The 24,034-nt window shown below is 44.9% G+C and overlaps 1 protein-coding gene across 1 annotated transcript; it reads left to right on the top strand.

Annotated features, from left to right (window-relative positions):
- The first annotated feature begins 241 nt into the window (after positions 1-241).
- CFLAR (CASP8 and FADD like apoptosis regulator) lies at positions 242-22,449 on the top strand. The gene is given in 10 exon segments (XM_032799430.2): positions 242-380; positions 382-686; positions 6,155-6,260; positions 7,268-7,403; positions 8,080-8,174; positions 9,646-9,697; positions 11,085-11,146; positions 13,173-13,251; positions 16,489-17,002; positions 17,908-22,449. Coding segments are annotated over 10 exon segments (1,539 nt in total). The 5' UTR covers positions 242-329; the 3' UTR covers positions 18,047-22,449.
- The last annotated feature ends 1,585 nt before the right edge of the window (positions 22,450-24,034 follow it).

Here is a 24,034-nt window from a genome sequence, read left to right as displayed (position 1 = left end):
ACAGACTTGCGTAATTAATAGTGCTTTACTTAAATGGATCTTCCATTCTCTGCTGATACTGATTTATCATGTACTTTTTTTTTATTCATAATGAACAGCTCGGGGAACCCCTTCAAGAACACTGGATCTTTGTAAGTAGGATCAGCATTTTGACTGGAACTTGAATGCCTCAAAGATTGAAGTGCAGCAGGAACTTGGATGACTTGAAAGGTTGCTCAGTAAATCATCAATTCAAGCAGGGCCCACCCCCAACAGAACTTCGCTATTTAAAAACATCTGATTAAGATCAACAACCAACCACATGTTCTGTTGCAAATGGACTTCATGACATGTTGGCTTCCTGCTTAAAACACAAAAAGAGGGCAGATAAACTTAAAGGAACAGCAGCTTGTGATGACAAAGTGCCAAGTGCCAGCTGCCCTCATTCACCAGATTGAGCAGGAATTGGACGAAGATGAAAAGGAGATGATGTTTTTCCTATGCCGGGATCTCGTTCCTGATTTATCTAATACAGACATCAGGGAGCTCCTGGGGGCGCTGAATGAGAAGGGAAAGCTGCTGTTGGGCTTGTCTGAGCTGTTATACAGAGTGAGGAGGTTTGACTTGCTGAGGAGGGCACTGCGGACAGAGAGAACAGCAGTGGAGACTGATCTGGCGAGATATCCTAGAATGGTCTCTGATTACAGGTAATTTGTCTGTTTCATATTTCATGGGTGACTTTTTGTTGTTGTTGTGTTTTTACTGTAAATTATGAGTAAAAGAATAGCAGAGAAGAGGATCACGCAGCGGTATAATAAAGATGGTCTCCAAAGTTTGGTCCCTACATGCAGCCTCCCGGGTTCTTAGAAGTAGTGGTGTTAAAAGTGTCTGGCTTCGTATTTAACAGAGGAAAACTATATGCATTAAACATAGATACCTGTGTGATTTATATAGCTAGAGGGAAGAGCAGTGGGGATGAATAGATAGACAAGATCCTGTACAACATCACTTTATTTAGTGACCCCCATTCATCATTGTCAGTTAATTCAAAACCAGGCCACATAAACCTACAGTGCAGGATTGTCCCCAGCAGCATATCTCCCAGTGCTTTGTCCTGTCCAGTTTTAAATGGTGAAAGGGGTTCCCTTTAGTGAAGGGGTTCCCTCCACTTTCCTGGAAGACTCTTCCACAGACAAACACTTGCTCTGTCAGGAAGTTTGTCCTGCTATTCACCTGGTCTGACTTCAGCTTTTGTGGGTGCGGTGTGCTCATTGTTGAAGAGGAAATGCTAAAAACCCAGCTGGTTTGTTTATTAAAACAGTGCTTTTGCTAAGTGGGAATTCTCCTTACATACCATATACCCTCACTTTGGCTGTGGTACATACTAAGAGGAACCTTATTGCCCCCAGCAGTGACTATCACATAGTCATTCTGAATGTAGGTTCCCAGGCTTTTGCCCACAATTTCATTTTGGGATACTTTTTTCCTGGTTTAATTCTTACTATATTTCTTGCAGCAACTCAGTTGCTGCATTAAGTAAAGCTTAACCTGCATCAATTACAGTACATTAAAGGGTGCCAGAGTGCAGTTCTCACTGCACTCCCCATCTTCCTGCGAGGCAGAGACTAGCGTTTCCATGATGCTTCAGACCCCAGCCATACTGAGGAATGAGACTCTTAAAGTCGTTCAGGAACCCATGAGTGCCACTGGGCAACATGTACTTTAATCTGGGAGCAAAATCTCATTCCATGGGCAAGTTAGCGATAGGTGAGGGTGGTGTCATCTGATTTGTAAAAAATGTACAGAATCATAATTTCACCAGTGTCAATCTTTGCAGTGTGGCAGGGGTGACTCATTACTCGACCCAACTTCCACCACCTCGCATGGGTGGAAATTTTGATGACACGGTGTCATTGGAATTGAATCAAGTTGGGCATCATTTGAAAGCCCTTTCTCTCATTAATGCAATGGTACTAAATATGACATCCCTAGAACAATTATGTAGATAGATATTCAATAAAATATTTACAAATCAACACTTTTTTAATGATACTTTATCACAGGAGCGCATTATCTACATAAAAAAGACATTGCTCTTTGGTAATCCTAGGGAAGTTAGCCTTGACATGTAGGACTGAAAATATTTGTTCATCCAAGTCATCATCAGTGTTGCCTCTGTCTTAGGCAGTGGCTCTCTATCTTTCCAGACTACTAGATCCCTTTCAAGGGTCAGATTTGTCTTGGGTAACCCCAAATTTCACCTCACTTAAAAACTACTTGCTTACTTTTGTATTTTTATGTCTGATTTTGTATCACAGCACACTATTACTGAAAAATTGCTTACTGTCTCATTTTTACCTTATAGTTATAAAATAGATCAACTGGAATATAAATATTGTACTTACATTTCAGTGTGTAGTATATAGAGCAGTATAAACAAGTCATTGTCTATACGAAATTTTAGTTTGTACTGACTTCACTAGGGTTTTTTATGTAGTGTATTGTAAAACTAGACAAATAACTAGATATGTTGATGTACCCCCGGAAGACCTCTGAATACCCCCAGGGGTACACGTACCCGTGGTTGAGAACCACTGGTCTAAGGCACCATTGCTAGAAAGGATGTCACACTCATCCTTGTCTGTCCCACACTGGTTCATCTCTGCATAAGGCAGACTGCTTGTCAAATTTTTGCAGGGTGGTAAACATCTGGTCTTTGGACATGAGCATATGATTAGCTGAAGGATTGATTCAGGAACATATGGTATTTCACACATAATTGATGTGATCAGTCATCCTTCAAGTCCCATCCGTGCCCAATAAAGGAGGGTAGTTTTGGATCACTCAGTCATTCTAGAGCCATTCCATTGCTTGATAATTTGCCCCCTTGATAACAGGTGTCAATACACATCTTGTTGGTGGCAATTTTTCTCCATTTGTCTGTTTGTTGGAAAAACATCTGCCAGCATAGCTCTACAAGTGTCATAATGTTGGTCTTGAAATGATGAACTCAGCATGTGAACTCCACCAGGGGGCTTATGACCTCACCAGTCATTGTCTCAGCTGTTCTGAGCACCTTCAGAATGAGTGGAGCGACTTCAGAGGCTGAATAAATGCCTTCCAGTAAGATAACCCCAGTGTCATGTGTGAGCATCTCTTCGGTCAGTGCACCCACGTAACTTTACTTTCCAAGCAAGGTTCCTGCTAGAAGTGACTGCTTCATGCCATTTCTCACCTGTCTCATGTGTTAAAACTGTGCTTAATGGGTACCATTGGGCTTCTGACTTGCTGCAGAAGGAGCAGGTGTTCTTCTTGAAACACATAAGAACAGCTATACTGGGTCAGACCAAAGGTCCATCTAGCCCAGTATCCTGTCTTCCGAGAGTGGCCAATGCCAAGTGCCCCCGAGGGAATGAACAGAACAGGTAATCTTCAAGTGATCCATTCCCTGTCTCCCATTCCCAGCTTCTGGCAATCAGAGGCTAGGGACACCATCCATGTCCATCCTGGCTAACAGTCATTGATGGACCTATCCTCCATTGCCATGGGATCTAGTATAAGGCAAGTCTCACCCACAGCTGGCACTTGTCCTGGCATCTTCAACTTTTTCCTGGTGCTCGATGTACTTCCTCTCTAGCCTTGCCAAATTCAGTTTATAGGTGCACTTCTTATAGCATGCAAGGTACTACCAAGCATCATGTTTAACCAGGTCCTTTGCAGTGGTAGTCTCCAAAAATCTGTAGACTAGCAGGTATCTTTCTCTCACCATTGATGCCTAAAAATGAGGAAGATCAAAGTAAAACAAAGTTTTTGTAGTAGATTACTTTGGGATTCTAATTGATTATGTAATGTATGTTACGTAACTCTGTGCATACCATTTGCAGATGGATTCTAGTAATTTCTGGCTATATGCTGACATCTTAACCATTAACTTATTACAACTCTTTGACACTATAAAGCTGATAATCAATCAATATCACTGAACTGCCTTTATTTTTTTTAATTTAAACAGATGATGGAAAATCAGCTTGAAGAACTCCTTCCGTTTATCTGTAACAACCAATTATTTTTTTTACTATCATGTTCTGAGCATTTACCGATAACCCAGTACTGTCAGTCAAGGGCCACAATTAAAGTTTGTGTGGGCTGCATGTTTGAGAAGCCTGTGTTTAAATTGTAGTTAAAAATGTTTGAATATACGTCTATGTTCTAGTTTGTCTTGTTTGGTACCATTGTGTTCATGGGAGAAAGGGCTTTTGAGCAATACCCAACTCAACCCATTTCTGAGTATATTGTATTATCAACATTTTCAGAGGATCTGGAGCTTGGGACCAGATGGGCTGTGCGTCTCACACCTCGCTGCAGAGGGTGACACCATTGAAATTATGAATCTGCAGATACTTACAAATCAAATAACACTTCCCTATCATTGACTCACCCTGGGAATTACACCTGCTCCAGACTACATAATTCTGATGTTCAGTTCTCAGGATGGGGTAGAATATGTGTAGGAGGTGTATAGGGTTGCCAGGCATCTGGTTTTTGACCGGAACACCTGGACGGTACTGTGACCAGGCCACTAAAAGTTTGGTTGGTGGTGCAGCGGGGCTAAGGCAGGCTCCCTACCCAGCTCCACGCAGCTCCCGGAAGCAACAGCATATCCCTCCGGCTCCTAGATACAGGCAGCCAGGGAGCTCCATGTGCTGCCCCTGTCCATGGACAGGAACCTTGGCCAATGGGAGCTGTGGGGGCAGTGCCTGTGGACGAAGGCAGCACGCAGAGCCCCCTGGCTGCTCCTGTGCATAGTAGCCGGAGAGATATGCCAGCCGCTTCCCGGGGGTCACCTCAGGTAAGCGCCGCCCGGAGCCTGCAGCCCAATCCCCTGCCCCAGCCCTGAGTCCCCTTTTGCACCCAAACTCCCTCCCAGAGCCCACACCCTAACCCCCTGCCCCATCCCCCTTCCACACCCAAACTTCTTCCCACAATCCGAACCTCTCGGCTCCATCCTGGAGCCCCCGTCTGCACTCCAAACTCCTCATCTCCAGCCCCACACCAAAGCCCACACCTCCAGCCAGAGCCCTCACACCCTCCTTTATCCCAACCCCCTGTCCCAGCCTGGAGCCTCTTCCCACACTCCGGAGCCCTCATTTCTGGTCCCACCCTGGAGCCTGCACCTCCTCTCACACCCCAGCCCGCTGAAAATAAGCAAGGAGCTGAGCACTTGAACACTCAAGGCCTTTTCCAGCAGGTCTCTCACCAAAGTGAAGACTCCAGGTGGGGTAATGCGCTCTCAGAGTGAGTAGGGAAGCCTAGCCCTGCCCTTTCCACGGCTCTGGTCCAGGGCCTACTGGTGGACAGCTACACTCAACATTTTGGGGTGCTATGCCATGGGTCTCCTCTGGACCACTTCCTACCCCAGTCCCCTTTTGCTTCCCAGAGTAACTCATTCTAAGTTTCTGGCCTGCAATCCCAGTTGTCTGCCTCTCCTCTATGGGTTTGCCCAGGCTTGCGTTGCCAGATCCAAGGAATGAGCTCCTGGATACTAGCATTTTCCCTTCAGAGCTCAGAGCAGTCCTGTGCTCCCTTCCACTGCCTCCCTCTGTACTGCTCTGCTTCATTTTTTAAAGCCCTGGCTCCAGCTGGTACAGGCCGGACTGGGCAGGGCCACGTGCACCCAGAACGGTTCCTACCCATCATACGGTGCTATTAGAGTTTATCTGTACAGTGACTTTTACAGCAATTGTTCAAAAGGCTAGCAAGGACTGGGAATTGAGTCAGTAGGAAATCATGACATCCATTGGGAGAACATGTCCTCCTGATCCCTCTCCTGCTTTCCTTTCATCTCCTGAAACAGTCGGAAGTCATGTAAGAGTAACACTTAATGTTATGACTTGGTGGGTTGTAGCTTAACGTGCTCACACATCAAGTCAAAGGCAGAGCCAGGAATATAAACCCACCTCCTTTGTTTTCCAATCTGCTCTCCTAACCACTGGACCCATCTCCCTTCAGAGTGTGTCTTGGAGACTGGAGAGGTATATGTGTTGATGGCCAGGAATAGATTATTTAATCAGATTGGGGAGCTGGATAAAGACTGTTCCTGTGACTTGGGGCAGATGGGCAGGACTGAGATATTACTGAAAGCTAATCCCTTGGAAATGGCTGATCTCTCTTGCAGGGTGCTGATGGTAGAGATCAATGAAGAGCTGGATAAAAAAGAAGTGGGTTCTCTCACTTTCCTGCTCAAGGATTATGTGCCACGTATGAAAATGGCAAAAGATAAGGTAATGCCTACTTTTTGTTTCCATATTGAATTCTCTTTTTTGCTCCAAAATGGAAGAGAGAGGTGAATGAGAAACTAAAGGAAAAGGCAAGTTAGCAAAATAATGTGAAACCCCCAGGGAGAGAGAAGAGATGCATAGAAAAAGTGGAAGAGAGAAGCGGAAATAAGGAATTATGGGGGGAAAGATGATGCATTAAAATCAGATAGGGTGGAACAGGAACAAAGATCTAGAGAGATGAGGAGAGGGGAATATGAAGACTGCTACACTTAGTGGGACTAGTTGCTGGAAGAAACTCAAAAATAAAGCCTCTCCCCTTAAAAGTTCTGCCATTTGAAAACAAGAGAGATCCAGTCCCTCTCCCTCCGAAACAGAGAAAAATATGAATGTAACCATGATTACGGGGATAACGTCCCTTTGTGTTTGTCCCCTAGTTCACATATTAAACAAACTGCTTTATTTTACCAAAGCAGCACTTCTTCCATGTGAATCCTGATTGTGTCTCTCTAGGTTTTCTGAGTCAGAGGGATGCCGTAATTGGGAGATAATTAATCTTGTCCTTACAGAGCACAAGTTTAAGAAATTTGTTGTTTTTTCACTGAGTTTTTTCTTGCAGAGAAAAGAGTGGGTGGGGGAAAAACATACAAATTTCCCAAGGCTTTCATATTCTGTGGCATGACACAAGGTTCTGCCTGGCTGACTGAGCAGTGGGGCAAAAATGAAAACTGTTTCCTGAAACACTATGATGTGTCTTTGCAAGAACATCACACTCTAGCTTCCAGCTAATAATTTGGCATGACCCTGAGAACCCTTGGACATTCCAGACCGACAGCTGTGTGAATGCTTAGGAGGACTTGCGTTCGTAGTCTCTGAAGAGTTAAAGGAAAGTCTGGATTATGCCCTATGTTGTTTTGTTGGGCTACTGAGGCAGGCCTTGCTCTTCCCAGAGTTTCTGGTAGGGAACAAATTGTTGGCCTTCCACTTGGTAATGCTTTCTGCTGCTCTCCTAGAGTTTCCTGGCTGTTGTCAGTGATCTAGAGAAACTAAATCTGGTGGCTCCTAATCAGTTGGATTTGATAGAAGACTGTTTGCAGAACATTCATAGGATAGACCTGAAAAAAAAGATCCAGCGATACAAATGTGCAGGTAAGACACATGTTTTGCACCTCATGACTAAATGGTCCCTATTCAGTACTCCTAAGAATTGGACGTGCTTGGGGATGAAGACATTGGATTACATTTTAGAGGAACTACAGTGTAAAAAAATGCTTAGATAAATCACAACGCCAACGACATTCAGAGGGGGGAATATAACTTTTCCCTTCACCTGCTGCATATTGGAATACATACCACCATTTTGAAGAGCTTTGCAATATGTGGGTACTATGCCCTTAAGATGGTCGTCCAGCTTTGACTGAAAAATTAATTGATTGTCTCACATTGTATTGCATTAGTGTCTAGAACAGTGGCTCTCAAACTTTTTTACTGGTGACCCCTTTCCCATAGCAAGCCTCTGAGTGCGACCCCCCTTATAAATTAAAAACACTTTTTAATATATTTAACACCATTATAAATGCTGGAGGCAAAGCGGGGTTTGTGGTGGAGGTTGACAGCTTGTGACCCCCTTCCTCCCATGTAATAACCTCATGACCCCTGAGGCGTCCCGACCCCCAGTTTGAGAACCCCTGGCCTAGAAGCTCCAGTCATGGCCCAGGGCCCCATTGTACTGGGCATGTAGAAACACACACTCAGCTTGGGGAGAAGGCTGTGCTTTAGTAACCACTGCTAATTTCATCTCTGCCTATTTCTGTTCAATTTTCAGCTCTGTCCAACAGTGGTTCTCAGCCAATGTATATAAATGCACTTCAGGCATCTCTCCCTAACCTGACTCTCATTGACCCTCCCTACAGTTCAGGGGTAAGTATGCAACAAATTAGTCAGATTCATGGTTTATCTGTAAAAGCTGTCAGGAGGAAGAAGGAATTCACCTTCCAAGAAGTTGGGGGATAGAGAAAACTAATTGAAGGCACCTGGTACTGCTAGTAATTGGAATGTAATGCATTGCTTAATGTATTTTTCTGGCCCTTTGATCTTGACTGAATATATGATAAGTCCCTTTGCGATTATTAGGAGTTTATTCTTGTCGTATGTAATTTATCCTAGATTTGCAGCTGCGTCTTGAATATGTTGTCTAACACTGATGTCTTGATAATGCCAGCTTTCTTAATATAGCCCTTTCCTCAGAGAGAATTCTTCAGTCTTATATATTCTGTAGGTATAAATGTATGAAGTGTATCATAAATATAATACACACTGAAGTGCACAGTACACCCACCAACACAACTTCAACAAAAATGTCCTTTCTGTTACCAGTTTGGAAATACACAAAACTAGTTTTCAGAGTTGTTATAGTATAGATACAGCACCCTATTCAGTTCAACTGGCTGTTGCTTGGATAACACCTCATTGGCTTACAGTTTTCTACCCAAAATTGGGCCAGTAAGCTTAGGGAGGACTGATGGCCCACTAGAGTTTGGCAGAAAGCAGCACATTTATTACACTGATAGCAAAGCTCAAAAGAAGGGCGGTGTGTATGTGTGTGTGTGTGTGTGTCACACTCGCATACTCACGCTCCCAGGGAGGCATGGCACTGGAGATATCAGGATCCTTCAAGGTAAGTGTCCCACAGCGCACTGATGGACCATGTGATGAAGGTAAGTCTTCCTGAGGCACGATGGAATGCAACGTGGTAAACCACTGGCCAGGCAGTCCGGGCAAAGGGCCTTCACAGAAGGTACGATTTTGGCAGGTACAAACTTGTGAGTACACTCCTGAGCACATGGCCCCTTCCACTTTTAAGGAACTGCTCCTTGTGGCCTGCAACTAGAAGAGATGACTTGGCCACGTCTGGGAGGTCACACTCCACCTCTGCCTGTGTCCATGCAGTGTCCATGCATTGGGTGTGTGAGTGCTGCTTAATTAGAATCCCAGACACCTTGTCTACCTGGGAGCTCTTCTGATCTTCCAGCTGTTCAACTTCAACAATAATGTCCTTTTCTGTTACCAGTTTGGAAATACACAAAACTAGTTTTTGGAGTTGCTTTAGTATAGATACAGCATCCCATTCAGTTCAGTTTAACTGGCTGTTGCTTGGAAAACACCTCAGTGGCTCACAGTTTTCTACCTCTCTGTGGAGTTAGCTTTGTTTTGACTGAACTTTTGCCCAAAGTTTGTGCCTGATGAGGAAAATTTTCCTACTCCCATTTAGTTGATAGAGCTGTTAACTATTTATAACCTTCTCCTTTTGAAAAATCTTTTGTGATATTTAACAAGGTATGATTGTACATTTCTGGAAAGAGAGAAAATATGCCTTATTTTTAATTTTTAGATCCAGAATGTGAACAAAGAAAGATCATTAAGTGGACAACATGCCATTCAGAGTAAGAACACCATACCTGTTCTTTCATTAACAGAAAGACCTACTGTGTACTTCCTTGTATTAAGGGACTAGCTTTCAGTGGTGCTGATTGCCTGCCACTCCAGTTGATTTCAACTGAAGCTTGTAAGCACTCCATTTGAGCACCATTTTTTAATATTTACTCATTTATTCAATTTTCCAATGTCCTACATTTTAAACATTCTTCAAAGCATTTGGGTGACAAACTATCTAACTTACTGAAGTGGAATCTAAGGAAGCAAAAATGACACTTTACTGTTTAAGGTAATAGAATTAGTTTCCTTCAAATACCATCTATCCACCAGTATGGGAGATATCACATTTAAAATAGGATGTGGTATAAAGCCTGTAGACCTGAGCATTGCCCACATCACTAGTATTTTAACCCTTGACTAGATGTGTCACTTAGTTAGACCAAGGATGGGATTCAGTACAAGTACTGTGTGGGAATCTCTCTGAGGTCAGAAAGAACTGAGGAAACATTCCTAGAGAAAAAAGGTGCAAACTACACTGGGAAAGGAAAGGAATGAGATCCAGTTTACTTTTTGCTGTTAATTGCATGGACTATCCTGCCCATAAAACGATGAGGTTCATTAGATGAATTTTTAACATACACAGTGTGCCTATGTGCTGTTCTTAGGTAAAGGTTTGGTTTTGATGAAAATACAGCTTTTTTGAAACAGGGTTAACCATTGTAAATCAAGACATAACTAGGGCTAACTTACTTCCCAACTTCTGGTTTTCCTATATCCATCTGAGCTGGCCTAGGAAAGCAAAGTGAACTCTTAAGTCTGCAATATGTTACTATTTTGGCTAATTTATTGCTTGTGAAAAGTGCTGAATTGAAGCCCTGGAGGCTGATATCCTCTTGTTATCCACCAAACTGGAACAATATGAGCAACAGCAGTGCAGACTTCCCTACGCTAGCACACCCATGGGCTACCACTCTAATGGGACCCCTGACTAGGAATGTAAAGGGTAGCTGTGTTTCCATGTCCCTTTAATCCTTGGTATCTCTGCCAAAAAGGGTGACAATAAGATGCAGGTTTTATCATGGGCACCTTAGTCCATCAGGAATTAAGCTGAGACCACCAACTCATTTCACATGTGGTGCTTTATGAACAGTAATAGGTCACTGTTCCTCCAGCGCACGATGATTTTCGATCACTAGTAACTTGTGCTAGGTTCATTTGGATTTTTTTAAAACCTGTAGTATGTATTTGCTCAGATAGGAATTAACAGGGCTGAAGGAGAGAGATCTTGGGTTACTGTTTTATTTAATTTTAATTTGAAAGAAACATCATTAATATCTACATACTAGAATATCACATAAATGCTGAGAATCATTATATTGTGTTCTATAATCACAGCAGAGCCAGTTCACACATCAGTACAGGAATCGGGAGCCACCTCATCTCAGGGGAATAAAAAGGTATATGTACACTTTAGGCTCTTTTGTGACTGATTTTTTTTTTTTTTTACAAGACATCCTCCATTTCCATGCTTGGAAAACTGCATGATTGCATACTACTTGTGCATTTTTAGCAGGGGATTACTGTATCCATTACTGTTAGCAAGGGAATACTATTCATGGGGGAATTCTGCGCTACTGCGCTCTTGCATAGTTAATAAGCCCTGCAGATTTCTAATTTTTTGCGGAGAAAAAAGCTTCTGCCAGAATGTTGCTGCAGTTCTGCCTTTTGCCCACCAGACAGTGCTTTGGTGAGAGACCAAAGCTGCAGCTCCCCACCAGCGAGGGAAGCGCTTCTCAGCACTTGTCAGTGCAGGTCAGGAGGCAGGGGCTGTGGAGTGCTGGGGAAGGGGGTCAGACAGGGGCTTATAAGGGCTTAATTAGTGGAGGACAGACTGGGGCAGGGGCTGAATGGCAGTGGAGGTGCAGGGCCATGGGGGGGAAGGAAGTTCCGGGCTACACAGGGACAAGGGAGTGGCTCTGGGAGGGCACAGACACATGGGGACAGGGGAGTGGCTGTGTGGGGGCAGAGAGACACATGGGGGTGGGGGAGGGGTACAGGGACAGGGGAGTGGCTGAGGGGGGCACAGAGATACATGGGGTGAGGGAGGGATACAGGGACAGGGGAATGGTTGTGTGGGGGCACAGAGACACCTGGGGGTGGGGGAGGGGTATGAGGACAGGGGAGTGGCTGTGTGGGGGCACAGGGACACATGGGGGAGGGGTACAGGGACAGGGGAGTGGCTGTTTTGGGGCACAGGGACACATGGGGGACAGAGGAAGATGTGCCTGACTGAATGGGAGAGGCTAGGGGTCTGCCAGGGTCTACATGGGGGAAGCTCCCTAACAATCTCTCCTCACCCCCAAAAAAAACACACACAAAAAACCCTGTTCCATACTTTCCCCACCCATACCCAACAACCCTCCAAGTACACACCCAGACTCCTTCCTAGCAATTTACTTCCCTCTCCCTCAGCTCCTCCGTTACCCCTGACTCCCCTAAGCCTTTGCACAGCTTCTGAGGGGGGTGGGAAATATGGTTCTGTATTGTAGTTTAAATGAAGTATTACTCAGAGTTCTTATTAATATGCCTAGTAAGGAATCGGTTTGTCAAAAAAACATTTCCTGAATCTATTTTGTTGTTTGTATTGTTATTGTTACAGACATACTTGCTGACAGGTATTTTGAAGTAAATAATCAAAAATAATTGAAACTAGTGTGATTATATTGTGTTATTCTTATAAATAAAATATGCAGAATTTTGCAGAAGTGTAAAATATCCACAGAATTTGTAATTTTTTGTTGCAAATTTTTTAATTTTGGGGGGCACAGAATTCCACCAGGAGCAGACTACCTATAGCAGAGTGGTGGTAAACTTGTTAAAGGGGAGGGATTGGAGTGAACTGAACTGTAACAGATCTGTAGTTTTTCCACATGATGACAGATCGGAAAGGAAATAAACGTTGTTTTAATTAACCATAGAACACACAGCTAATCCACTTCCTGTTGTTGCGGCAATAAAAAGTTGTCCAAGTCCCATCAGGGTCACTGCTGTGAATGGCCATATTGATTAAGACGACTCTTCTTAAAGATCTGTCTGCAATAAACAACTTTGCAATCAAACTTGCCCCAACTTTCCTAGAAAGTCTGGGTCACGCTCTGCATTTGTTTATAGTTTATGCAACTCCATTAAAGATAGTGAGGTTGCGTGGAGTGAGAGGACTAACCAGGGTAATAGAAGTGCCAAATAAAAACCATGCATCAGTGCCTGCTGAACCTTTCCCATCACAGAAGTGAAGTATATCAGTTAGAGGGACAGCTGCAGCACCTCCACCTACACTTCTGCCAGCCACTCTGTGCGCAGCACGGAGAGTGAGAGAAGGAGGGGGCAGCTCTGTGTGGGAAGGGGGTTAAAAAGGAGAAGGTCTGTGCACTGGAGGAGAGAGTGCAGCAATGAAATAAATATTTGCTCTTTCACTTTTCTCAGGTGTATGACGATCGGTACAGAATGCAGAGTTGGCCTTTAGGAATATGCCTGATTATAGATTGCATTGGCAATGACACAGGTGGGTCTCAAGAACATAAAATCCTTTGCAGCTCCACTATCCAGCAAGTACAATATTTTAATGTAAGGATTATGACTGGCCAGACTACATTCTGAGTGTGCAAGTGTGTGTTGCAAAACAAAGATCAGGTCTCATTGGCCATCTGGTCTAAATGTTACTATTTAGTACTTTTATTTTGTGGTTGTTTGGTTTTACAATAGTGCCTAAAGGGCCCAGCTGACATTAGCAGCACATTGCCCTCAGTGCTGTAAATACTCATAGTAAGAGAGAGTCTCTCTGCCCCAAAGATGGTACGTTGTAAATTGGGGTGGGTAAACTTTTTGGCCTGAGGGCCACATTGGGGTTCCAAAACTGTATGGAGGGCTGAGTAGGGAAGGCTGTGCCTCCCCAAACAGCCTGGCCCCAGCCCCCATCTGCCTCCGCCCCCTGACTGCCCCCTTCAGAACCTTCGACCCATCCCTCCCCCCCGCTCCCTGTCCCCTGACTCCTATCCACACCCCTACCCCCTGACAGGCCTTCCGGGACTCCCACGCCTATCCAACTGTCCCCTGACCGCACCCCACCCCCTTATCATGCCACTCAGAGCAGCAGGACTGGCAGCCATGTCGCCCAGCTGGAGCCAGCCTCGCTGCCCTGCAGTCTAGAGCACCGGGGCATGCCGGCAGCTCTCACAGTCCTGCTGCCTGGCAAGAGCTCGCAGCCCCGCTGCCCAGAGCACTGGCGGCATGGCAAGCTGAAGCAGCAGGGAGGGGCCAAGGGTTATCCTCCCCAGCAGGGAGCTCAAGGGATGGTCCCACGGGTTGTAAGTTTTTTACTGCTTTTAAAAATAAAAGCAATGGTGCACTTCAAACTCTGTGGTTACATTGGACAGCACGTGTCTTGAGTAGCTGAAGGCACAGGACCTTTTGTTCATAACACACCTGGGTTTCTGTTATATCTCAGCTTAGCAGAAGCTGATATCGCAGCTTTTGAGGGGAAGGACCTAGTTTCTTTAATTTCCTCTTGACATTTTGGAAGCATTTACATCTAAAGTTCAATTCCGTAAATACACAGGTTAAAATTTGAATTTTTCAGACAGTCTTTTGAAAAGCTCCATGTGGCAGACTCTTGCGTAAGCAAAAATCTCTCTAGGGCTTGAACCATGCCAGTGGAATACTTGACTGGCTAAGAATAGAAAACAGAATGCTTGCAATCAGCACTAATTCAAGGCTAAGGGCAGATGGAAGGAAAGGATGAGTGAGCAGCTCTCTGCTGTTCTTTATTATTAATGATCTAAGCAAACAGACCATCTTTCTATAGTATTTATGCTTCACAAAATATTTGGAGAATAGTAACTGCAAAGCATGCAGACACAGGCAGTGAAATTCAGCAGGATCCATATCTGGTCGGGTAGGCAAATGGCATCTTAGGCTGACAGATGTAAAACAAGAAAATTCTGATAGCCACCATATGGGGATTCTTGGAACTAGAAGTTATGGGTGCTGGAACTAGGAGTGCTGGGGGTGCTGCCATGCTCCCTGGCTTGAAGTGGTTTCCATCATATACAGGGTTTACAGTTTGGTTCACTGGCTCTCAGCACCCCCACTTTACAAGTCGTGCCAGCGCCCTGCTAGAAGTGACCCAAGGCCTTACCCTGATGCAAGAGGGAGAGTGAAGGGAAGGTTCTCTGAATTTTACTGTGTATGAGTTTCCCCCTGTTATAGCTTATGTAGCATCCTTCGAGGATGCTATGCCTTTCCTACTTGTCTAAAGGGAGGCAAAAGTTGAATAGGAAAAAGGATTTGTTCAGACCATGAAGATAAAAGGCCTTCCCTACATTCCTGACGCTTGAACCACTTATGGTAAAATTAAAGAAAAGACTTTAAGGAGGGGCCTGTGTAAATGATTATGCAGCTGTGCAAGTGGTCACATAATCACCTCTGTGACCCACAACATGAGCTGGTGTCTGCCTGAGTTTGAAGACAGCCTGAAACAATAGTTTTGAGAGAAGTGTGAGCTGCTCATTCAATGGGCTATTAATGCTGAGGCCTAATTATGTGAATTTAAATGTCAGCATTAACTATTTCACTGCTCATCCTTTTAGCAGGAAGAAGGCTAATGTAGTTCCCTGCTGTTCAAGTTAGTGGCAGTGTCATGGGATGACCTTGCCTTTTAAAGGGCTTGGGACTCAGCTGCACCTGTGCCAGGCTAAGCCCACCTCTCCAGGTGGAGGGACCAGTCAGGGAAGGACCAGTGAGGAGGCTTAGGCTGAGTAGCTCTCCAGAGCGCTTAGAGAGAAGGCCTGGGAGAACAGCCTTCAGTGAGCAGGAGCCAGTGAGGAAGGGCGCATGGGAGGGAATCTCACTAGGAGGAAAACTTCAGCAGGGATAGGGCTGAGAACCCTGCAGTAAAGGTATTAGCTGCTAGGAAAGGAGGGGAGAAGGTCTGTATTGCATGAGCTTGGTTCAAGGCAGACTCCCCAGAGAGGAGGGTTATTGGGCAAACACCTGTGTGAGTCTGGGTAACTGGACAAGAAAGGGAAACAGTTAGGGCAGGGCCTGAAGCCAGATCGTGTATGTCCCTGCTCTGGTTAAATATGTGAGTAGCTGGTTGCTCCAGTGGTGACAGTTATTTAACCCACCATCTCCTCCTCCCAAAATAAGTTGACTCTCCCTGAAATGGAGAACCAAAGGCGAGGGAGCCCTCCCCACAACCAACAGCTCCACTGACTCCTGCTGCCAAAACCTCTGGCTCTCATTAAGAATAAATCTGCTTGCTTAGAAGGAACTGTGTGGTAATTTGTAACTGGGTATGATACATTGGTCACAGCCTCTGGAAAGAAAGCAAAGTGCAGGTGCTGACATTTTAGGCAATTTGGCTTGCTGGGGATATCACAGTGTAGGCTGACAACTGTGCAGCCTCGAGAGAGTGAGACAGGTTTCTGCCCAGAAAGGTGATGGCTGAGGATCTGGGAGTCTAAAGCAGGTGCCCTTGGTGAAGGAATACAGGTGCACTTATCCTGAAACTGTGACACCTCCCTCATATTCAAGACAGTATGTAGACATCGTCTTGTGGGTAATCCATTGTGACACCGATATCACTGCAAAGACACTAGATTTTGGCTGAATTACTTTAGTGAAACAAACCTCTTGTTTTTCCAGTAGTGAAACACGTAATATTAAGAGCCTTTCAACATGGCTGATATTCACTGAGCCTTGAAATACATTCACTTTAACAAATTTCTTTTTCTTTTTCCAGATATACTGGAGGACACCTTTAAAGCTCTAGGCTTTGAAGTTCACTGTTACCAGTATTTAAGTGTGGAAGCCATGAACCAAACATTCCATGAAGTTGCAAGGCTGCAAAAGCACAGAGACTATGACAGCTTTATTTGCATATTGGTCAGCCGGGGAAGCCCTCAGAGCATCTTCTGCACAGACCAGACCTTTCCTGGGTACCCCCTGGATCGGGTGAAGAAGTTTTTTACTGGAGACTCATGCCCTGAACTCCTAGGGAAACCAAAACTCTTCTTTATTCAAAGCTACATTGTGCCAGCAGATCAGCAAGAACCCACCAGTCTGCTGGAGGTGGATGGAAATGAACAGAAAATCACTGCCAATACCACAAGAGCTAGGAACTGTAGTATTCCCCCAGTAGCAGACATCTTTTGGAGTCAATGCAAGGTGGATGTGTCTGTGCTAGAAAGGTCACCCAGCTCATCCTCCCATTATCTACGCTGTCTGGCTGAGCTCCTGTGCAATCCTCATAAAAGGTAAAAAAACAAACCAAAAAAACCCTTTTCATTCAACTTATTGCCCCATAGCAAAAGAGCTGAGGTTTCATCCTGCTTAGTACTTCAGAGCATTTTGGCGATGTGAGAGACCATAGAGGAAGATGGTGCCCAGGCCTGGTGGTCTAGGTGGGCCCAAACCTACAGGGTGCAGGCCAGGTACTCTACAGATGGGGTAGAGATTTTAATTCTGGAGTGGAGTGTAAGGATGTGCCAGAGCTCGGGGTTGCAAGGTTACTTCCAGCATGGGAGGAGAAAGTCCAGTCCTGGAGAAGATATGTGAACAGTCAGGACTCCCATGCTGTTCTGCCACCCCCAGCACATATCTGGGCTATTGTCCAAATTGAGAGTTGTCTTTAAATAACAGAGTCCTTAAGCAGGACTGTATTTAGAACTATAAATGTTTAGCCAGAGCTGCCTGTGGATGTGTTTTTTGTTTTGTTTTTTTAATTTCCCGGTGGGACCTCTTGACCTTCACTTTAGTTCAATCTTCCTCAGAGAGGCATTTGCCCATTTATTACCCTGAGTTGAAGCTAAGATAAAGAGGTCCCATCTGGTCTGGCAGCCAAGCCAAGTTCAGTGTGAGTCAGCAGAACAGCTCTGCACCTCCCCACAGGGTCCTAAAATCTAAAACTTGGTCACAAGATGTCAGGAATGGAAGGAGTCCAGTCCTCCATGACAAGCTAGTAAATTTGGAGTATAAGAGATCCTGTCTGATAAATGCATGTGTAACCTCAAGTTTGTGAACTCTATCTCTGGTATTAAAGCCTGAGATTGGAAACATTCCTCTCGCTGAGCCTGTAGCTGCTTGTCCTCTGGTGTTGTCTTAAGTTAAAAATGATGATCTCCTCCATTCACTTGTGAGTATTTTGTTTCTCTCTTTGCAGAAAGCTCCCCCTACTGGATATCCATATTGAGCTGAACAGCAGAGTGTATGATTGCAACAGGACCTCAGATCCACAGCAACAATACTCACTCCTACTACAACACACCTTGAGGAAAAAACTCTTTCTTTTTCCCAGTTAAAAGCTAATGGAAATTGCATGGGACACAATGTTAAGATGGGGATATCCATGTGGGCTTTATCTTCAGTTGTCATTGTTCCATGCATTTTTGAAGTACCTGTTGCTGGAGTATCTGAGTATTTTAGAAACATTTTGGATGTTGAGGCATCACATGTTTCCAATTTTAAACTTTAGGCAGAAGCTAGGATAAGAAAGGCAGGTAATCCATAGCTCTGTAGCAGATCTTATAAGCCAACCAAGCAGAAGGACAATGTTGAAAGGGTTCTAAACTACAGATTTCTTGTATTTAGTTATGTTTTGATTTTTGAAACATACCCATTAGCAGTGCCCATTCCGTGCTCCAGTATTTAAACCAACACAAGAATCAGCTAAATTGATAAGACTGCCACCCCATGTGTAATTATCATTCATTCCCAGCCCATAATTAGGCAGGAGCTGTTGGAGAGAATGCCCTCCTGGCAGCTCCATCTCTTTTGTAGCAAAGAAGTTCTGGCTGGCACGCTTCTCCTGATTGTAGCAGCACAGAATGAGAGGAGAGGCCATTTTAAAGGTCATCTGGACCCAAACCATCCAAGGCTTTAAAGGTCAAGACCAACACCCTGAGTTGTACCCAGAAGCCCACAAGTAGTTATCAGTGTTCTGTGAGCTGTACTGTTATATACTCACACTTAACAGACAGGCGCTCTCTCACATTCTGAACTAACTTCAGCTTCCCAATGGTCCCAAGATGTAGCCCTACCTGAAGTCCTTTACAATAATCTAATCTCTCAGTGACAAAAGCCTAGGTAAGGGTAGCTAGGCCTGCCTCTGAAATAAGAGATCATACTTACCACACCAGGTGCAGATGGATAAATGTGCTCTTTGCCACAGCTGACCCCTGGGTATCCAGCAGCAGCCCAGGATCTGACGAGACTGCTTAACTGAATCTGGTTAGCAAATAACAGCCACCTTCCACCAAGCAGAGGAGTTTATTTAGCTAGCCCAATTCCTAGGGCTCCTTGCTTCCACCCTTCTAATGTTATTTCAGTCCCATCTAGATTGAGTCTCAGACAACTAGACTTAGTGCATGCTTCAGTTTCAGGCAGACACCATGTCACCCATTCCACTGCAGCTTCAGACTCAGTCATAAGGGCAACGAACAAGTAGGTATTATTCAAGTGCTATAGACACTGCAACCTCTTCACACGCACAAGGTTCAGTTCTTCTGTCCCACTGCATTTGTACGAGACAAAAGACCTCTGCTCAGTAATTTTATTTTTCTTAATTACCTTCTCCATTTCCTACAGGAACAATAAGAGACAGGATTACCATAAATGTAGCAATTCCTTTCCCTTCCACTTTCTACAAGGCCCTGATCCTGTGAGCTCTGAGGCACGTGAGTACTTTTGGTTGACCCTCAGTCTTTTTGCAGGATTGGGGCCTGGATGAGTCAGTTTTAAGCTTATGTCACTGGCCTTACTGTGCTTCCATCCATGGCATGGTCCCATTATCCCCCCCCCCCTGCCCCCCCCCCCCCTCCTCCTCCACACACACTTCCTCCCCCACCCTGCACACTTAAAGTAAGTAAACACATAAACCCTGTTGGGAACTATTTAATATTCTTGGTATAGTTTCCTGTCTACCAAGCAAACTAAGGCCTTGTCTACCCTTAAAAGGTTTTCTGCTATAACTATACCAGAAAACTCTCCTAGAGTAGATGCAATTGATATCAGTTATACTAGTTGCTGATATAGCTTACGCTAGTTCCCCTGCAAAATAAGCCATGGTTGCAAAAAGGACATTTTTCCTGGTATCCCTGCATCCGCATGAGGGCTTTTGCCAACAGCTGTGCCAGCAAAATATAAGGTCCCTAACTGACATAGCTATGCAGGCAAAACTTTTAAGGGTAGACCAGGCCTAAGAGAGGGCTGCCAGAGGTGAAGTGCTTGGTGGCTTGGCCAGTAAGTTTGTTTTAGAAGTGACTATTCTGTTTACCAAACCCACAGCATATTGCCTGCTGTGGGCTTGGCCATAACTTTCAGTAACTCTCCCTTGAAGACTGCTTTTAATTTTCATCCCAAAAAATCAGCACAAGCCTTGAAACAGTTCCTGCAGTCAAAACAATGGAAATTTAACAATTAGCCCAGAGTTGGGCAAAATGTGGCTGAGGAAAGAAGACTCAACCAAGAAAATACAGAAATGCTGCAGAGAAAAACATGTATATTTATTTATACTAATATATAATTTTTATGTAATAAAAATGTGTACATATAATACATATTAATATTTTCACTTTGTATGTGTCCTAATTTTTTAAAAGATTTTAACAATTTGTTTAGTTTGTGTTTTATTTTCATATTCATTCTGATATGCATATTCTATGTAGAGGAGGAAATGAGGGATTGTGATAGGCATAAGGGGAGTGGTTGGTAAAATTTTGGGATGAATGTGACTCATTCAATGTTGTCGCAGATCTGATCAGGGGCCCCCTTGCAGCCACCCTAGCACCAAACTACTGTGAGGGGAATCTAAGCCTCTGTGGTTTACAGAGCTTGACTGGTGTCCAGCCACGTTCCCAATCTTGGAGTTCCTAGGTCACTATTGGGGTGCAGACCTACTAGTTAGTACCCCATCCTGAGAGCTGGAACCCACTGTCCAGCTTCTTACCCCCTCTGGATGCACTGGTGACCCCCTCACACTTCTCCATATTTGAACACACCATCTTCCAGAACTCTACTGAAAGGTGTGAGGTTTCTGGTTACAGTTTAAGACTCTCACTGGCACACAGCAGTTGTGTAGCAGGTAACATATAGAGACTTTCTACAGCTAGATGATGCTGTAGACCAGAATGCTGTGAGGAGTCTGAGGGACAGCTAACAGGTGCTGTGATTCAAAACATTGCAGGCAAAGGGAAAATGAGGCACAGGCAAATGGTGGTAGTGTGTGTCAGAACTCCCCTGGGAGAAGGGAGATTGGGTAGTGAAGAGTATTGCCAAATTACGATACCTTCCAGAGGGGTGTGAACTCTGGCGATCTGGAGAAAATGACTCCTGAGCAGGGCATCTTCTGCCCTTTTGAAACCTTCTGGCCCCTGCTGTCAGCTCAACTTCTTGGGGAAGTGGAGGGGGGAAATGTGCCCCTTAATCAATCTATGTTTTCAGTGGGGTCAGTTGGGGGAGGAAGAACACCACCTCTCCCCAGGAAGTGTAAAGAAGGGGACTGGGCTTGGGGAAAGTAGGGAGACTTCACCTTGCCCCAGGAGGGAATGGCAAAAGAGAGTTGTTCAAGTTAAGTGCTCTTCCATTGAAATGTAATCACTCTAGACAATAGATTTTCCTCCTGCCTAGGAGGGAGGTTGCCTCATCAACAAAGTCACCTGGAGGAGGACAACTTTGTGTGGAAACTGGTGAGGGGGCTGAAAGGTTTTAAAAGGACAAAAGCTGTTCTCAGGAGCCATTTTCTCCAATAAGTGAGGATCCAGCCTGTTTGAGGCTGCCTGCCTGCCTTCCTGGACACTGATTGTCCACTAAAGATTCATAAGGGAAGGGTGACCTAATGAGGGACACTGGTTTAAGATCTTTTGTTTTGTAAAAGAGCAAATGTGTTAGACTCTGTGCTAAGTATGTGTGAATTCCTTCCCAACTGTTGTATGCCCCTGAGAGAGTTCAACTGTAACCCATAAATTTAGAGGAATTCTGGGAGAAGAGATGTTTAAGTACAGGAGAATCTGAGGAGTCACTGCTAGCTGCTGTACAGCAGATTCCAACTCTCAGGATAAGAGTGCTAGACAGCGAGCAGATCTATACCCCAATAGATTCCCTGGGCATGCTAAGCCTGGGGCAATGGCTGGACTCTATTCAGGCTGCAGGGGCTTAAAGTACCCAGGGGATCCAGGGGTGGATGCTCAGATTCCCCTTACAGTAGTGCAGTGGGTGGCTGGAAGAGGGCATCTGGCTAGACCTGTGAGATATAGGTTATAGGGTAACTGTATACCTCTTTCCCTGTCTAAAACTAGCTTGTCCTTGTTACCAAGTACCGGTAAACCCAGATAATCTGACATTTGGAAGTGTCTCCCCCACCTGAAACTCTGGTTTTTCAAATTTCAGCCATGTGACTTGTTGCCATTTGGATTGTCTTATTCGTATAAGGCATGGAATGAGAGGAAAAATTGGTATTTAAACCAATTTTCACAAACTAGACATTTTCTAAAATTTAGAAAGAAAGAAATGCTAGAAAGAAATGCTTCATAGCAATGGCTTGTAAAGCAAGATTTGGAATCTTAGAACTAGTTCCTGCAGACACTGGGAGATGAGGCTAGCGGTGTGAGATACGTGTTTGTTATTCCGTGTCTGTTGAATTAAGATGTATTCCCTGGTTCTTATGCCCATATATGTGGTATAAATAAATATATGTATTGAGTCTGTACACTTAACTTACTTTTTTCCATTTCCCTCCTCAGCCTTTCCCCGTGAAAAACATTTTTGCTACTGTACAGGCCAAATGGGGGGGGTAAAAGCAAGCGAGTAGGCAACAAAATGTAGGGGAGAAAGTGCAGAAAGAAAATTATGAAGAATAGTGCAAACAGCAGGAGAAAGTGAGGGGAAGAAGGAAACCTATGGCCATCCTTAGGCACATGCGGCTGTGTAGGGCACCTGAAAATTTGGGGCACCATTCCCCTTGCTGGCTGTGGCTGGAATCCTCTCTTCTCTAGCCCCTCCCCTGTACTGGGCTGGCGGGCTTCTCCCTATCTCCTCCCTCCCTCGCGCCTCTGGGTCTGCTGCCCCAGCCCTGGGGAGCCCAGAGCGGCACTAGTGGTGTGGTGGCCCGGCAGTCCAGCCCACTGCTGCCTGGAGTGGAGTCCCTCCCTCAATCCTGCCTGTCTGTGCTGCTAGGGGCTGGGCCTGGGCCAGGGCCAGGGCCAGAACCAGGACAGGAGGAATGAAACTACCAGACAGTCGGGGGGGTGGGGAGGGGAAGCCAGACCGAGTGGGGGAGCTTAAAGTGACAGTGTGCTCACTGTCTCACACTTCCCCATAGGATGACCAGACAGCAAGCATGACAAATGGGACGGGGTGTGGGGAAATAGGAGCCTATATAAGAAAGACCCAAAAATTGGGACTGTCCCTATAAAATCGGGATATCTGGTCACCCTACTTCCCTAACACACACACACACGCACAGACTGGCTCTCACACCTACATACACTCTGCCTCTCTTGAGTCACAGTCCCTCAATACAGATTGTCACAAAAGTTACAGTCTCACACTCCCCAACACACAGTCACACACACACGCACTGGCTCTCGCTCTCTCACACACACACGTATTAAAGTTATTACTGCTTGATAATTCCTGTCCTGTCAAAATGCTCGTGGTGAGCCAGGAGTGGCTGGGGCTGCAGGAGGGCCATGGGCTCTGGCAAGATGCAGCCCCCATGTGACAAGCCTGCCTGGAGCCACTGCTGCAGTGTCTGCTGCATACAAAGCTCAGTGTGTGTCAGCAATGGAGCGGTTCTGGAGGTCCGTGGGTGAGCATGGTGGCTGTGCCCCCTCGACACCTGGAGTCAGCGGTGCCGGCTGGGGACCCCCTGCAGTAGAGTATAGGGGCACCCATTTAATAATACTGCATAGGGTCCCATAAATCCTAAAGATGGCCCTGTACAGGAAGGAGACCAAAGAGGAGAGATGTTAAGAAGAAATGTGGTGCGGTGGTAGAGGAGGGAGAAAAATTAAAAAAAAAAAAAAAAAAAAAAAAAAAAAAAGAAAAAAGGACCTCCTGGTTTTATTGTTTTTATGGTGACCCTTGAAAAAAAAAAAAAAAAAAGGGAGGAAATAGTGGAGGTTCTAGAGTTTTCCAAAGAGTGACATTGAACACAGCTAATACTTGGCTCTGCAGCAGAAAGATTGTCAAAATTAACTTCACAGTTTTATAGAAACTCTCTCTATACTTTACAAAAATACCTATCTCAAACACCAGATTCAAGAAATTGAGAAGGTCTTTCAATCAGCTCC

This window comes from Chelonoidis abingdonii, chromosome 10 (genome assembly GCF_003597395.2).
Source record: "Chelonoidis abingdonii isolate Lonesome George chromosome 10, CheloAbing_2.0, whole genome shotgun sequence".
NCBI classification, from domain to species: Eukaryota; Metazoa; Chordata; order Testudines; family Testudinidae; genus Chelonoidis; species Chelonoidis abingdonii.
This window is presented reverse-complemented; position numbering and strand designations above follow the sequence as displayed.